Source organism: Hyla sarda, chromosome 1 (genome assembly GCF_029499605.1).
Source record: "Hyla sarda isolate aHylSar1 chromosome 1, aHylSar1.hap1, whole genome shotgun sequence".
NCBI lineage: Eukaryota > Metazoa > Chordata > Amphibia > Anura > Hylidae > Hyla > Hyla sarda.
The window spans coordinates 354,907,448-354,924,584 of record NC_079189.1 but is presented as its reverse complement, the minus strand read 5'-3'; the positions used below and the strand labels follow the sequence as shown (position 1 = coordinate 354,924,584).

Below are 17,137 nucleotides of genomic sequence, written 5' to 3'. Positions count from 1 at the left end.
ATGGAACTTTTTGTTTTTCAAATTACATGTTTTCCTGTATTTCCAAGGCAACTGTAAGCTTTCAATTAACAGTTACAATGACATGGAAGTCGATCAATGTATCGGTACTAACAAATAATTCATCGGGTGATAGAAAACCATTACTGCACTTGTTGGGTTTCCTATGTAATTGCTTTTTTGTTTAAGAGTTTGATGAAAAGACTCTCAACACTTCATTCATAAAGTAAACCTTGAATGCTGAAAGCTTTCAGAAAATAGCGACATTTTCTGGCAAATGGAACAGAATAAAATCGATCATACTGGGAGTGGATAAACACCTTTTTGTCTAGGGTAATATTTTTTAAAGGCCGCAGGCAGCATGCCACGTCTGCTCCAGTGCCTTCTTTAGAAGACAATTTATGACAGTGAAATTAGTATTTTCCCATCTTATGGAGATGACATTATTATTGTTATTATTACATGACTAACCATAATTTAAGATGAAAAAAGCAGGTACGGACAAAAATGAGCTGAGTGGCATCTTAAGACAACTAAAAGCTTGGCCAGGCGATGACTGCAAATATATATAATTCTTCCACTTGAACACTGTCAGCATGTCATATCAACATTTAAGTCATTTTTTTCATGGCAAAAAATATGTTCCATTTGCAATGTAGAAAAGCTAAAAAAAAATGTCAAGTGGTATTATTATGTTTCTTGTTAATAATGGTGTCATCACCAAGTGTAATTGCTAACATTTAAGTGAATTGCAAGAATATGTATTTGTATTGCTCCATTCTACCTTTATTGCTAAACTCAGACTTTGTCCAAGTTGATCAGATAGCACGTTATCAATTTCTTTGAATGTGTCGGACATTTAATACTTGTTCACAGCTAAAGTGGAAAATACCTTTCTTTTAAGTAGGGCCAAAGCTAGATAGGAATGAATAAAAGGGTTGTCCACTTTGAACAATGGGAGAGATTTATCAAAACCTGTCCAGAGGAAACGTTGCTGAGATGCCCATAGCAACCAATCAGATAACTTCTTTCATTTCTCAGCGGCCTTTTCAAAAATGAAAGAAGCAATCTGATTGGTTGATATGGGCAACTCAGCAACTTTTCCTCTGGACAGGTTTTGATAACTCTCCCCCAATGTGTTTTTGTTAGAAGGTTCTTGCAGCCTGAACCCTCAGCGATCAGCTGTGCTCTGTAGTGGGACCTGGCAGCAAGTGTTTAATTCCCTGGCAGAATTATCAAACATTACACAGTTCCCATAGACATCCATGTAATGCACAGACAGCAGAGAACCAAGAAGCCATATATATCTGCTTTCTACTCATTTATGCAGGTCCCAAATTAAAGACTAATCAACCTAAATGTAAGTATCACATGAGATGGAGCTACTGTATTTGTACAGATCAGCAAGTGGGAGTTACAGCTAGACATCTAAATACACAAAAAGGTGTAAGGCAAAGTTGTTAAAAATGTTTAGTTATTTTTTAATCCTTACCAAGTGCTCTCTGACAAAAGACAGTATGGGTCTTTTAACACCACAGCAGTGAAGGGAGATTTGCAGCTCCCTCAAGGCTCCTGCACCATCGCTTACAGCTCCAGTGCTTAGGAAGCCTCCTGGATAAAGCCAAGATCTAAGAAACTTGTGATCACTGCCATTTAACTCTTTGATTGCCACAGAGGCACGATTAAAGTGGACTCCATGCTCCATAAGCTCACTGGGTTTACAGTTATCTCCATTGGACACTGGGGAAAAGTGGTGCAGATAGCCATGGCAGTTTAGAAAGGAACAAAATAACTATCTGTTAAGCGAAGTTGCTGTTAGGGCACCGTAAGTGTAACCCTAACAGCAGTCTATGTCAGAGTGACACTAAGGATAATGTATTTGCACATAGGAGTATGTGAATACATTGAAAGTAACATATTTAGATAAAAAATTGTAATCCCTAAAATGAAATCTGTCATGATTGTCACCCACACTAACCTGTTGGTACAGGCTTACAGTGCCGGGACAGTGATTAAAATTATACTTACCACAAGCTAATCCATTCCTGCGTTTACCCGTTATGCTTTTTTTTCTATTTATACAAAACAACAGCTTGGTGCAAGGGCGGTACTCACAAGCCTTCACAAGCATACTGATGTCACGGTTGCTGGTTCCTCACTTTGCATGTATATGGTAACATTTTGTACATACTATTCAGAGCATTACATACTATGTGGAGCCGTACAAATTACAGTCATTTTTAAAGGGGTTGTCTGTCCAATTTATAAAAAAAATAAAAATAAAAAATAAGCTAAGATAAAAAAGTTAGTATTCACTATACTGATCCTCTTGCACAGAGATGGGGTATTCACAGGGTCCTGGTAAGCATTAGAACAGTAGTGGCAGGGGATTGGTAGGTGAGTTGTTGTGTAGAAAAAAAAAGTGGCTGGAGAATTCCTTTCAGGAAGAAACATATGTGCTCGGTGCAAGAAAACAGTATATACATGTAATAGAAAACTGGAAATATCAGAATAATGACAAAAGGACATTGTATAGGAAGAAGTTCACATGTCTGACCAGTGATTGATGTGGTTAATATATTCCTAAGTTTTATTTTATTTTGTCCACTTAAAAATAAGCCAAATAAGTAATTACTTTTTTTTATTCAATCTCATGTTGCTGTATATGTTGCAGTACACTATCAATAAAAACTGTAAAAATATTATGTCTTACAGTAAAGCTAAAATGTTTGTCTAATAAAATTGTATCTACAATTTTAAAAATATTAATTGTTTAAATCTATAGTTATGAATAGTAGTGATATTATACCTTGGGAATCTTAGCCAGAGCACTGGAACCCTTTTCAATTGGCTTGAAGAAATCCATCCATCTTTATGTGATACTTATGGTAACCTTTAGACACCACAGGGTCCAGTCACACAGTTTTTTTTTTATTTATGGGTCAATTCTAAGCCAAAATCTTCATATAAATGACATGTAATGTACAACAGTATACATATTTACCCTTGATCTCTCTTCCAGTTTTGTCATCATTACAACAGTAGCGCTACGTTGTTCCCACATCATTCTCCAAAAATCTCCAAAGGTTTCTGGAAGAGGTCCTTGTGTTGCTATGTAAGCATTTTGTTTTCTGTAACCATCAATGTAATTGGAGTTGATATAGTCACTTCCTGGTATGCCTGGAAAATAAGAATGGACAGGACTGATTGTAATAATCAGTAAACTAGCAGTTAAAACTACCGTAATAGCTTTTAAAAGGAATTGGAAGCTATGATTGGGTATTATGAGTTGGAAAAGATTTCCTTACAATATTATAATATAACTATAATGGAATATATAATATAATGCACTACTATGCTTTAATTGGGATGGAAATAGAAATGCTGGTTCATTTGCCAAATAAGATACCAGATATTGGGCTCAGTCAGCCAACCAAAAACATATAAAAAGCTATATAATAAAGTGGCAGATATGAAAATAATCCTGCCTATTTAGATCTATGTTCTTCACAGTAAGGAATTCTTTCTGAAATAATGTACATTAAATACAAGGCAAATAAAGCTAGGTTTACACCATGTTGTACACTTGACAAGATCACAGGGTGCATCAGATGCATTATGGCCAAGATGTACAGTATGCATGGCATTCTTATATCTCTGCCATTGCTGAAGAACATATACTGTATACTTACATAGGTCTAATAGAAGTTTATTGGCATGATAGTTGCATGCATAAGGAATATTTACAAACATAAATGTTATGTTCATACACTGTGTAAACCAAGCTAAGAATGTGTTTCTGACTTTTCTTTACAGGTTATTAAAATAATAATTTACATTGCTTATCTATAGAAAAGATACAGTGCATTCACTAGTAGATTATCTATTATAACTGCATCACACCTTTTACAGCGCAGAATATTAACACATTCTGGAGTCCTTCAACACCACAGCTCATCTTAAAAATATGGTCAGATATAAGGGCAAATATATAGATTTCATACCCAGCATTGTTTGCTGTGTTTTATATAAAAATAAAGTAAATGATGATTTGCTGGAATGGGGTTTTACAACTTTAAATCAGTTGTTTCCAAACAAACCCACAGATTGCCTATGTAGCCACGTGTTATATAATCAATAGCAGGTTAATGATTTTTGTCTATATATAAGGTATAATTGGTTTGTAATAAAGATCACCATGTGAGTTATTGTAGATGTAAACAATATACTTATCCCTTAATCAATAGAACGTTAAAGGAAACTCTCAAGACGTAAACAACAGTTATTCTCAAGCTGATTATTCGTGGAAATATTCCGTGCATAGGAAGACACTTTACTGGCAATGCTGAAAATGTTTTGAATTACTAAAGAAATGGAATTGAATGTTTTTGTTGCCAGAGGGTGCCAGCTAGCAGTGCAGTTTATCAATATTATTATACTTTGATTTCTCTGCCTGCAGTGCTAGACTGGAGCATCTTGTTACATGAGCTTCAAAATGCCACGGGCTGAAAATTCACCTTTTAGCAGACACGATGATTCTTCCACTACTGGCTGGAGCAATGTTGGTTCTTTAAGATTTTTAGTAAATAATATTTACCAAATAATACACTTCGTTATGGTAAGACTACCAGAACACACATATACTGTACAATATTGCCATACAATTCCTGCTGTTTCAGAGTTGAATTATTTCCATGTTACATGTGTCCATAGCTCTCACCCTGCTCTTCAGTAAAGTCACTATTCTGTGTATAATCTAAACTGGGGAGAGCTCACTTCCCTGGACATAGTTTTATCATAACTTTTATTAGGTCAGGCTTAGACATTGCATGTGCGTGCACTCATCAGGTGCCTTATTATCATTGAAAATACAGAACTAAGTCACAAACAATGGGAATTATGAATTTTTTATTCTACTAGAGCAGTACTGAGGGAGATTTATGAAAATGTACTAGTTATTTATAGTCATCAATTACATTGCAGCTTTCATTCTGAGAAATGAGATCTAAAATGGGATTGGTTGCTATGGGCATGTTCTCTACATTATTTGTTATAAATCTGCCTTTTTGTGTTTTTTTTTTATTCTGCACACTGTATTTCTGGGCTATTCTCCTTTCATGGATACCAACAGTACTGCAAATGGCAGTGGAACCTAAATTCTTATTTTACATGCATTATTACTTTTAGTTGTACTGAATTTGGTATTTCAGTTCGTGAATTTGACCTTAAACGTAGTGGAAACTTGATCACAAGATAATATAGCTGGCAAAGATGTAAGTAAAAAAAAAAAAATCTTAAGCAGACAAATGAAATTGTCTATTATAAAACTAATCTTTTAATTGCTGCAGTAATAAACTAAATGATAACACTGCTTCTATTTTAGAAAGCAATTAATAAAAAGAGGCAATATCGCGATGACATTTGAACTGCGGCCTGGCTATAAAATGGTCTGATGCAGTAACATCACAACACTCCCTTCCCATGTAAAGAAAAGCAGAGCCTCTGTACCAGGAATGATCTCCTTTAAAGATGGATTAGCTAGTGTTGTAGGCAGGAACATCACCAGCCTCATATATTGCCTTAGATTTGCAATATGCATAATTCAGGAGTAAAAGGAATATTCATTTTTCATCCCGGTATCACAGATACAGTGATTAGCAGTCAATCACTTACAGAAAGCTATCATGCAAACAATCAAGAGAAACCCAAGTCAAACTAAGATGCTTTTGATTTAAACAGCAGTAGAGATATATCAAACATTATTCTGGCAAGGAATTGTACAGATTAGAAGAATAATGAGCAGACGACCTTGGTCGACTTGGTCCATAGCTGATATATAGGCAGAAAATATGATGGAGCTTTCAAACTATAAGCAATAAAAGACTTGAAATAAATCATTTTTGCATTTACCGTAAAGACGTGCTATGGTTGGTGCAGGTTTATGTGAAAACTAATAACACACATTTTAAAGAGCAGGCAATATGATAGCTCAGCACATTATTTGTATAAACTTTAAAAGCCATTTAGTAGGCACGCGGTGTAACGGGGCTGGATAGGGAATGTCAGGGACTGTACAGCGAACAGACATAATGATTATAGCCTAGATTATACTGAACTAGCATTGACCCCTGCTTTAACCCAACCGCATTCACAATAGATGACATTATTGTATATTAGAAAATGGAGTGACATTGGTATATAGGGATGAATAGGGTTACAGATTTTTTTCATGGTTAGAAATAAAAAGATAAGAATCAGACAGCACTGCGATCTGGAAAGAACTACGCAACCTCCTCTGGAGCATACAGCAGCTGATAATTACTGGAAGGATTAATATTTTAAAACAGAGGCAATTTTCTTTGCATAGATAAATAGTACTAATGAATAAAAAAATTATTTTAAATATATGTTATTAGATATTTTATGTGGTTAGAAAAAAAAAAAAAAAACTTTCTTCTGTTATCAAACGTCTTCTATCTCACCCCCACCCCTTGCTAAACTGCCTTTCGCTATGAAAATCAGCTCAGCTTTGTTCTGAGTCTGCTCAGTGTTTGTCCTGTAGTTAAATTACAAGCAATATAAGTATATGGAGGGGAGGAGGGAAATAGGAGGGGAAGTGCCTGGGAACACACAAGACATAGACAGAAAACTCTGTAAGATATCTCACCCTAGGGCTTAAGAAATAGTTTCAACTGCTCACTTAAAAAAAAAAAAAAAAAAAAATGATAATGGCTTCCAAGCTGTGGCTACTGCTGATTAGGCTGTGTAGAGAGACACAGAAGAGCAGGATCTTCTCATCTGTGTGTGTAGTGTACAGCAAACACCATAGACTTTAGGCTCGGCATTTCTGCTTGTAGAGAAAGTGCTGCTTCTCATGTACACATGTGGGGCAGCTTATCCTCAACTGAAACAACAAGTACGTTTCAAAGTGTCCTTGTCATAAAAAAACATTTAACAAGTCAAAAGTTTTGATCGGTTGTGGTCTCAGTGTTAACCCCCCACCGATTAGTTTTTTTTTGTTACTGGGCTGTTTTGTCTCTCTAATGCAAAGCTGGTTCTCCAGAGTAACTAGTTAATTCACCAGAAGTCACTTTCTCTATGTAACTCTATAAAATTCACATTGAGCTTTTCATAGAGGCACACAGAGAGAGTAACTTCTGGGTAACACAGAAAGGGCGGGGTGATTCAGCTAGTCACTTTAGAGAGCAGTGGGAATGTAATCGGCATCATATTTCACTTTCCCAGCTTGCAGCTATGTATGTCCGGCTTCACATTATAAGTTATAGAACCCTTTTTATGTCCCATATACCATCTCTGTCCGCAAAATTTTAATCCTATCATTTTATCATTTTAGTTTGCTCCCAATTGTGTCTCCTGATGAAACCAGAATGATTAGTGGTGGAAACGGGTTGAGACAGAGTTTGATGCTTTTTACAAGTTGATTATACACAGGCACTAAGGGGGAGATTTATCAAAACCTGTGCAAAGGAAAAGTTGCCCAGTTGCCCATAGCAACCAATCAGATTGCTTCTTTCATTTTACAAGGACCTTGTTAAAAATGAGCAAGCTGATTGGTTGCTATGTGCAACTGGGAAACTTTTCCTCTGCACAGGTTTCGATAAATCTCCCCCCCATATGTATGTGGCCAATAACGGCATTCCTGAGTGTATTATCTGGCCTTCACGTTGGGGACTTGGTGAAGTGTGTATTTTTGTTTCTGTGGAGACTTGATGTATGGTTACTTATCTCGGGACTTCTCCCATAGGAAGGAACTATCTTCCTAAGGATCTGGGAGATACCCAGGTGGCCCACACAACTACTGTGCCATAGTTGGTATGTGATAATCCTTGTGTTGTGCATCTTGCTTTATCTTTTAATGGATCTAATAAATGTTAAGTTTTAACAACTGTTTTTGCATTATACCATCTCTTTCTCCACAACCTCCTTTTAGAATTATTTGTAAATCTAGAGGTATTTTAGATTTCGATATATTGGCATCTTCACACAATACAGTGGCATTAAATAAATGGATAATATGAAAGAAAGAGAGAGGTTTATTTAATCTACACTTTGAGTATGACTGCTCAAAACTGCATTGGAGAAAATCCAATACAAATGGATAACAACTTTAGCTCTTAAGCATTTCTTCCCCTTATTTTACATACAGAGCAGTTGTGGCCCCCTCTCCAGAGGCTAATGTTCTCAAAGATTACAGACGACAGTACTGGCCTATTACTAATGACCTGGTACAGCAAAGATCATTTGTTTTGTGATAATGGAGTGAGATAGCAGTAATGTTGTCATGTTTGCCTGATGCAAGGAAATGAGAAAATATTTAATACATTTTTATTAGATTTTACACCTGCTTTTTTCTAAGCATGCATCAACAAAAGTACCACATTTCCACAGTGCAGCATCTGTTCTCAGAACTTGAATTTGGTTCCTCTATAATATCAGGGCACCGTTTCTGGCAAGGGACATTTATAACCTAATATTTTGAGGTATGTGTTACAAAAATATATTAAATAACGTCTCAACTCTATTACAGCCTGAGAAATATATGTAAATTTCTTTTGAGGAAAACATGTCATTTCTTGACTTGTTTTATTATGTATAACTTAATTTGCACCATTTCCTGCTGGATAAGTTACAATATTTTTCCCCAAGGTGCTAAACTGTTCTTTATAACAGCAGCCGGAGAATGCTCAGTATGGATGTATTAGGGATATATTGTGTGAATTGATATTTGTGACTACCCATTGCTAAAAGCATATTTGATGTTGCTTGTTATGATGTGTTTATCTATAAAGTAGGGTTACCCACAGAGAAGGGATCACTACAAACAAGTAGAGGCAAATAAATATGGAAAGTAATTCTACAGTATAGATAGTCATTACAGAGCATGCAGGAGACAAACTAATATGTAAAGAATATATTCTAAAATTCAGACATGACATTTCTGAAACTGCCCATAAATGTAACAATCTGGATCATTTTAAATGGTACAAAATGATAAGGAATAATCAATCAACTAATCTGTTGGTACAGGCTTGTAGTGCCAGTGACACTGATGAAAATTATACTTATCAATTGCCAATTCATGGCACAATTTGCCCAGTATCCTCCTTATTCAGTTGATGTTACATCTGCAGTTTCTTCAAGCCTTGTTGCAGCCAGGTGGAATGAGGAAGCAGCAACCATGATGTCAGCGTGCTCCTGGAGTGCAGCCCATGCACCAAGCCGGTTGCCTGAATAAGGAGGATAATGGGCAAACAGAGCCACAGATTGGCCCATTGTAAGAACCATTTTCATCAGTGACACCCGCACTACAAGACTGTACCAACAGGTTAGTGCTGGTGACATTGATGACAGATTCCCTTTAAAAGGGGTCTCCGAAGTGGAAACACCCCATTACATTCTTAGGATTAAGGAACGTCTAAAGCAGACAACACCCTTAGGGTGAGGCTACATGAGTGATTGGGCACCTGCATCCAAAGTACGACAGCCAATGGCTGCACGGTTTTGACAGCCAGCAAAATTGGGAGGCCATTTGCTGCAACATCTCAGCTGCATGCAGTTAACCACTTGTCTGGCATAATCCTTTAAATATTATGCTGTAAAATATAATAATCATTACATGTATGGGAAAATTATCAATTTTTAACTGTAAGGGCATGTGCATTTTTACATATTCCATGCCCATATGCAGCACTGTGCTAAGGCTCTCTGTGAGCTGCAGAAGAGCACAGGTGGGAAGAGGGGGAAGGGGGAGGGTTAGGGGTTTGGGGAGTCTGTCTGGCCCTAAAGCTCCTATTTATAAATGTCATATTTTTTACACCATCTCCACTGAAGTCAATAGGAGCATAGTTTAGTGTGATTTCTGCGCCAAAACAACATGCATTATAAGCCATGTAAACATGCCCTTAGGTAGCCCAAGCATAAAGTTACTGATTCTGAACAATAATGCAAACTTGAGACTATGTCCCAGATTTATGAATCTAAAAAATGGGTCTGACAAAAATGGGTCTGATTTTTGTGTCAGACATGTAAGAACAGCTTAGCTTTCATTTTACCAGATCAATTTAGGAATTAAAGTTCACCTGTGTTATATGTTACTATCATCTGAGACAAAAATGAACACATTTTCTTTTATTATCAGTCATAATAATAAATATGGCTGATATTTATTGGATCATTTTATGATCATTCTGCAATTTTTTAAGGGTTAATCCCATAACCACCAATCAAAGCTCAGCTTTTACTTTATTATTTTCCCAAATGTTCGTAGTGTAGATTTTTCAATTGTGTACTTATGTATTATAATTCAATACTTTAACGTAATGCTTATCTGCTTTAGTGTTAAAGTTTTACCTCAACTCTCTAAAGAAACAAACTATGGTCACTGAAGGCTCACTACAAATCTATAAGACCATCAATGTATCTATTTAAGGATATAATTATTATGAATGCAAAGCAACTAATCTGCCAGTGACAAAAAGATATACTGTGGCAAATAAGACTGGGATTGGTGGCTTGAAATCTTCTTCTAAATACAACAAGCACTTATATTTTAATTTAATACTGACTGATTTTTTATATCTTGTGTTGTCTGCCCAGGCAAGTGCTCTGCTCATCAAGGAATACTTCACAGTAAGTTAAATCGCCAAGTGAAGTCATGATAGGGATGAAAAAAATACATACTGAGATAATAGATAATATTTTTAGATAGCTGTAACACTTTCTGTGGAGTCCATGAAGTTTTAACCATTAGCTCACTATTCAGAAATGCAAACTAAAATGCAGGATAAAAGACACCATCCCAACCCAGTAAAGCAGCTGTTCATTACACATTACATAAGGATTTGCTTACCTTCGATGGCTGAAAGCAGTACACGTGAGTGATCATATGCAATTACATTTGCATATCTGTTCTTTGGTTTATTAACTTCCAGGTTAGAGTGCTCCCATGTGAACTGTTGCCCTGGGTCAATCGACTGTAAACAAAACAACAGAACATAAAACAGGTGTGTCATTTTAATGAGAACATAAAAAAACAAAAACACTCACATTGACATTTAAAAAAAAAAAATATTATTTAATTTCTGAGTGATTCTTCCTTTAGCTTGAGATTTGAAGCCATAAATGAATTTGATAAGAAAACTTGGCATCTGCTTCATGGGGTAAATTTTTCCATCTTCTGGTTCAACATAGGCAGAGCTGAGCTACTATTTTTTCAGCCTTACAAACTAGGTTTCATGTATGCTCTAGATTTTAAATGATCAGCCATAATGTTAAACCTCTGGCAGGTGAAATAACTAACATTGATAATCTCATGACACATGTCAAGTGAAGGGATAAACTAGCAGCTAGTCCATTTTTAAATTGTATGTGTTGGAAGCAGGAAAAATGAGCATTAGGATCCCAGGCCTAAACTGAGATGGCTAGATGAATGGGTCAGAGTAGGACTAGACATTTAAGACCAAATACATCCTTTCAAGACAACAGGTATCCCTAATGGCAGTGGAGTCTTAAGCAGGATAAAGTGCCCTGACACACTGCATTATTGACATATAATTTATGATGTTGAACTGGCATCCAGATACATTCTGGTAGAGTATGGCTATGTTCATATGGTGGAATGTCTGCACGGAACATGCCAGCGCTAGGACCGCTCAGAAATGCACTCTCATAGACGGCAAAGTACTTCCTTGCCGAATACACAAAAAACATTGAACATGTTCAATGTTTTTTGCGGACGTGGAAATTCTCTGGTGTAAAAAGAGCAGCAGAATCCCATTGAGATCAATTCATGCAGAATTTTGCAACAACATTCTACCGTGAACCTGGCCTATTGGTGGGATGTGCTGTAAAAAACATAGCCAATCTACATGATTGAGACCATACCTTTCAACCAAATGGGGATATCCAGGAATAGAAAAACAGATCTAATTGCTTTCAAAAACAGCACCATGTTTGTCCCCAGGTTGTGTGTGGTATTAATTGTGAATTCGGGTAGAAAAACAGACATGGTGCACATCTACAATCTTGTATAATGATCTGATTGCTTCTCAGCATAATATCAAAAACTAACAGGTTGTTAGTATACATTTTTGATCAAAAAGTACAAGCCCACTCGCCACTTCAAGGCCACCTATCCAGAGTGGGTCCCTAACGTCCCTAGCATAAAATGGCGCAGCACCGGGCGGCGACCACCACGGCCGCGACGCCAATGCCCACAGGGGGGGGAACGACCCACCGGCAGAGCGGCCCCAATGCCACTCAAACCAGTCCATGGGCCGCACCCCCCCCCCCCGCAGACACGGCGCCACGGCAGCAACGGACACCGCACAGCACCACACCAGTGTGAACAGGGATGTAATAGCTCACTTACCATACTCTCCCAGTCAGACTGGGAGGCAGCTAGGAAAGAAATGGCCCATGTGCAGCTAACTACTGCTTATATAGGGTTGGGCTGAGGGGGTGGGGAAGAGTGCAGCACATGTTAAAACAAAGAAAAAGGAGGGGATAGAAATCACAGTGTGAATTCGGGTAGAAAAACAGACATGGTGCACATCTACAATCTTGTATAATGATCTGATTGCTTCTCAGCATAATATCAAAAACTAACAGGTTGTTAGTATACATTTTTGATCAAAAAGTACAAGCCCACTCGCCACGTCAAGGCCACCTATCCAGAGTGGGTCCCTAACGTCCCTAGCATAAAATGGCGCAGCACCGGGCGGCGACCACCACCGCCGCGACGCCAATGCCCACAGGGGGGGGGGAACGACCCACCGGCAGAGCGGCCCCAATGCCACTCAAACCAGTCCATGGGCCGCACCCCCCGCAGACACGGCGCCACGGCAGCAACGGACACCGCACAGCACCACACCAGTGTGAACAGGGATGTAATAGCTCGCTTACCATACTCTCCCAGTCAGACTGGGAGGCAGCTAGGAAAGAAATGGCCCATGTGCAGCTAACTACTGCTTATATAGGGTTGGGCTGTACTTTTTGATCAAAAATGTATACTAACAACCTGTTAGTTTTTGATATTATGCTGAGAAGCAATCAGATCATTATACAAGATTGTAGATGTGTACCATGTCTGTTTTTCTACCCGAATTCACACTGTGTGTGGTATTACAACTTGCAGTTTTGTTTTTCTATTTCTGGATAACCCCTTTAAAGGTGCCAGTTATCACAAGCTGCCTGTTGAGATCTTGTGGAGTCTATGCCTTAACAGGTCAGACATGAGTGCTATTTAGGATGTTTAATGGGCCCCACACAATACTAGGCCATTGTTTTTTACTCCCTAGCCCACAGCAATGTACATGTCTCCCAACACAATGATCGGGCCAAGGCGCCAGCTGTAATCAGCAGCCTGGACCTCATAAATAATGACAGCAATCACATTGATGTCCGCTATTAACCTTTCAGATGCAGTGATCAAAATTGATAGCATCAATATTAAAGTATCTGAGGGGCTTAGATGGGGCTCATCGGACCACCTGTAGCATGACTGCAAGGGTCCGATGAGTCAAGATAGCGGCTGAAGTTCTTGTTACCTCATCCATGCCGCTCTACTGCCATTCAGTAGAGCAACAGCGCTACTGCCTTCTGGCAGGCTGTACAAATTAATCGTTGATATCACTAATCAGTGCTATGTCAATGCAATAGCAATAAACAGATTACTATAAATAGTTCCCTGTGGGGGTGTCAAAAATGTAAACAAAAAAAAAGTTATGAAAATTTATAAAAATGTAAACATTTATAAAAAATTTAATCACCCATTTTCTAATTTACTAATAAAATTTTTTTTAAATAAATAAATAAACATATTTGATATTGCCACATGTGGAAATGTCTGAACTATAAAAATATGTTAATAATCCTGTACGGTGAAAAGAGTAAACGCACTAAAATATGGAAAAATAAAAAGAGGTGCGGCGGTGATGAGGAAAAAACTAAAGCACAAAAAAGGAAAATTGGCAAAAATGGACTGTGTTCCTAAGGCTTTAATATTATAGCTGAGCAGTGTATATCAGAAGATAATACGTAACAGTATTTTTCCAAACTGATTTTACTGAGAAATTATGAAGGCTAAATGAATGCGCCTCCAGTGAATAGGCTTGCAGGACTTCTGTAGAGACATGCGCCTCTACATAAATCAGGAAGGAGAAAAGGAAGTCCCGGCTCCCAAGGCTGGATAAAAAATTCAAGTTTATTTCTTCATATTAAAATCCAGTGCATGGGCAAACAATAAAACCAAAGAAAGGAGAACAACACCAAACGCACCGACGCGTTTCGACTTAACACTAAGTCTTAGTCATGGCAACTACAAAGCCCAGCAAGACTTCCTTTTATATCGTCATATCCCATAGGAGGGGAAGAAACGCCCATGGGTGTGTATCCACAGATGAAGAATACAATGCAATAAAGTCCCATTGAATATCTCAACCGCAATCTAGTACAAAAAAATGAATGAAAAAATAAATATAAATCTATACACACATGACAAGGTGTAAAACATCATCAGAGATGTATCACTAAAACTCTACTCCAGGCTATGGAACGCCTACATTGGTCTGACCAGGAGAGCTGGATGACCTGTGACATTACGGCTCTGTACACATGCATACCGCATGACATGGCCGTTATAGCCGTATCTTACCATCTTAAAAAATATAGCAATTATAACTATGATTTACAGGAATATATTTTACAGGTCATGCTCTTCCTGCTCCAACACAATTTCTTTTGCTTTAATAATGCCTATTATTTGCAAATTACTGGTTGCCCGATGGGCTCTAAATTTTCTCCATCTCTGGCCAATCTCTACATGGCTTACTGGGAGGAGGTCGTCTTGTTTTCGCCAGCCAACCCCTTTTACCATCTTATAGGGTGGTATGGGCGATACATAGACGACCTCCTCCTAGTGTGGCGGGGGACTTCTATTGAAGCTCAGCAATTTTTGCAATTTCTTAATCACAATGATTTTTCTTTAATATTCACCATGAACACGAATACCGTGAATATAGATTTTATAGATGTTACACTCACGGGTGATACAGTCAATGATTGCATTCAGACAAAACTTTTTCGTAAACCATGCTCAGGTAATAGCCTTCTTCATGCAACCAGTTGCCATCCCCATCAAACTATTCAAAACCTTCCAATAGGTGAATTTGTCAGGGCCAGGCGCACATCCACACAAGATTCCGTATATTCTGACACATGCAAAGACATTAGGAAACGCCTGAGAGATAGGGGCTACAACGCACATACTATAGCAAGAGCAGAGGGTATCATGAATTCCAAACCGCTGGGGTACTACCTTAAGAATAAATTAACTAATAGACACCCAGATATAGAAAATAATTTGACTTTCACCACCTCATTTTCCAAACAGTTTGCGGAAATTAGAAATATTATTTACAAACATCTACCGGTCTTACATCATGACCTTACTATGTCCAAGATTCTACAGGCAAACAGGGTTAAAGTCGTTCCTTTAAAGGCCAGATACTTACACGCACAACTGTCACCTAGTGACATCACAGCTCATAATACACAGGGCAATACCTGGCTTTCCACCAAAGGGAGTTATCAGTGTGGAAGAAATAGGTGTAATAACTGTAAGCTTATGACTAACTCTAACACCTTTAAATCATGTGTTACAAACATCAGTTATAACATCAAAAGTTACATTAACTGTCAAACACATCACGTTGTATACAGCATCACCTGTCTAGAATGTATGCTTCAATACATTGGATGTACCAGTCGAAAATTAAAAATTAGAATACAAGAACATCTCAATTTACCTTCACCAGGTCAATTTTCATATAGATCCATGTCGGGCATAGCCAAACACATAATAGAAAAACACGATGGCATCGTTCCCAAGATAGAAGTTACAGGTCTGGAGAGAGTACATCCTCCTCGCAGAGGAGGGGATTGGTGCAAGTCCCTGTTCAGACGGGAGGCGTTTTGGATCCTGTGCATGGATTCACGCTTCCCGTCTGGACTCAACTATAGACATGATCTGTCATATATATATATTAGCTATGATACATCTCTGATGATGTTTTACACCTTGTCATGTGTGTATAGATTTATATTTATTTTTTCATTCATTTTTTAGTACTAGATTGCGGTTGAGATATTCAATGGGACTTTATTGCATTGTATTCTTCACCTGTGGGTACACACCCATGGGCGTTTCTTCCCCTCCTATGGGATATGACGATATAAAAGGAAGTCTTGCTGGGCTTTGTAGTTGCCATGACTAAGACTTAGCGTTAAGTCGAAACGCATCGGTGCGTTTGGTGTTGTTCTCCTTTCATTGGTTTTATTGTTTGCCCATGCACTGGATTTTAATATGAAGAAATAAACTTGAATTTTTTATCCAGCCTTGGGAGCCGGAACTTCCTTTTCTCCTTCCTGATTGCTTCACCTGAGGACTTGGCCTCAGAGACCATCCGAAGCTCCCGCTGTTGCAGGTGTATTGTGCTACTTTCCATATACCTTGGAGACTACTAGGTGAGCTGATATCCGCCTTTTTTCTATTGTTGCCTCTACATAAATCCCTGCCCATCAGGCTGCCTGTGCATTCTCTGTTTAATCTCCACCAGCTCTGAGCTGGGGGAGATATTTTAAGCACAGTTTAAAAACTGTTTAAGGCTATGTGGAAATTCTGTGATTCCCCTCAAATTCAGTTCTGCAAAGTTCTTGCTGCAATATTTTTGTGGTTTTGCAGAATTTGAGTGGAATGTCTGTGTGCTCAAAACACAGAATTCTGCAGACATTTAAAGGGGTACTCCCGTGGAAAACATTTTTTTTTTAAATCAACTGGTGCCAGAAAGTTAAACAGATTTGCAAATCACTTCTATTAAAAAATCTTAATCCTTCCAGTACTTTTTAGGGGCTGTATACTAAAGAGAAATCCCAAAAAAAGAAATGCATTTCCTGTGATGTCCTGACCACAGAGCTTTCTTCTGACCTCTGTTGTCCATTTTAGGAACTGGAGAAAATCCCCATATCAAACACATGCTTCTCTGGACAGTTCCTAAAATGGACAGCAGAGGTCAGCAGAGGTCAGCAGAGAGCACTGTGTTCAGGACATCACAGGAAATGC

General features: G+C 38.0%; 1 protein-coding gene across 42 annotated transcripts in view; it reads right to left on the bottom strand.

The window, feature by feature from the left end:
* PTPRD (protein tyrosine phosphatase receptor type D) overlaps nt 1-17,137 on the bottom strand; it is a 1,959,121-nt gene that overhangs the window by 42,597 nt on the left and 1,899,387 nt on the right. For all 42 annotated transcript variants that reach the window (XM_056521458.1, XM_056521449.1, XM_056521479.1 and 39 more), the window contains 2 exons: nt 10,868-10,991; nt 3,002-3,177 (listed from right to left, as the gene is read on the bottom strand). In XM_056521458.1, the coding sequence (XP_056377433.1) occupies nt 3,002-3,177; nt 10,868-10,991 (300 nt within the window). The remainder of the gene's footprint in view (nt 1-3,001; nt 3,178-10,867; nt 10,992-17,137) is intronic.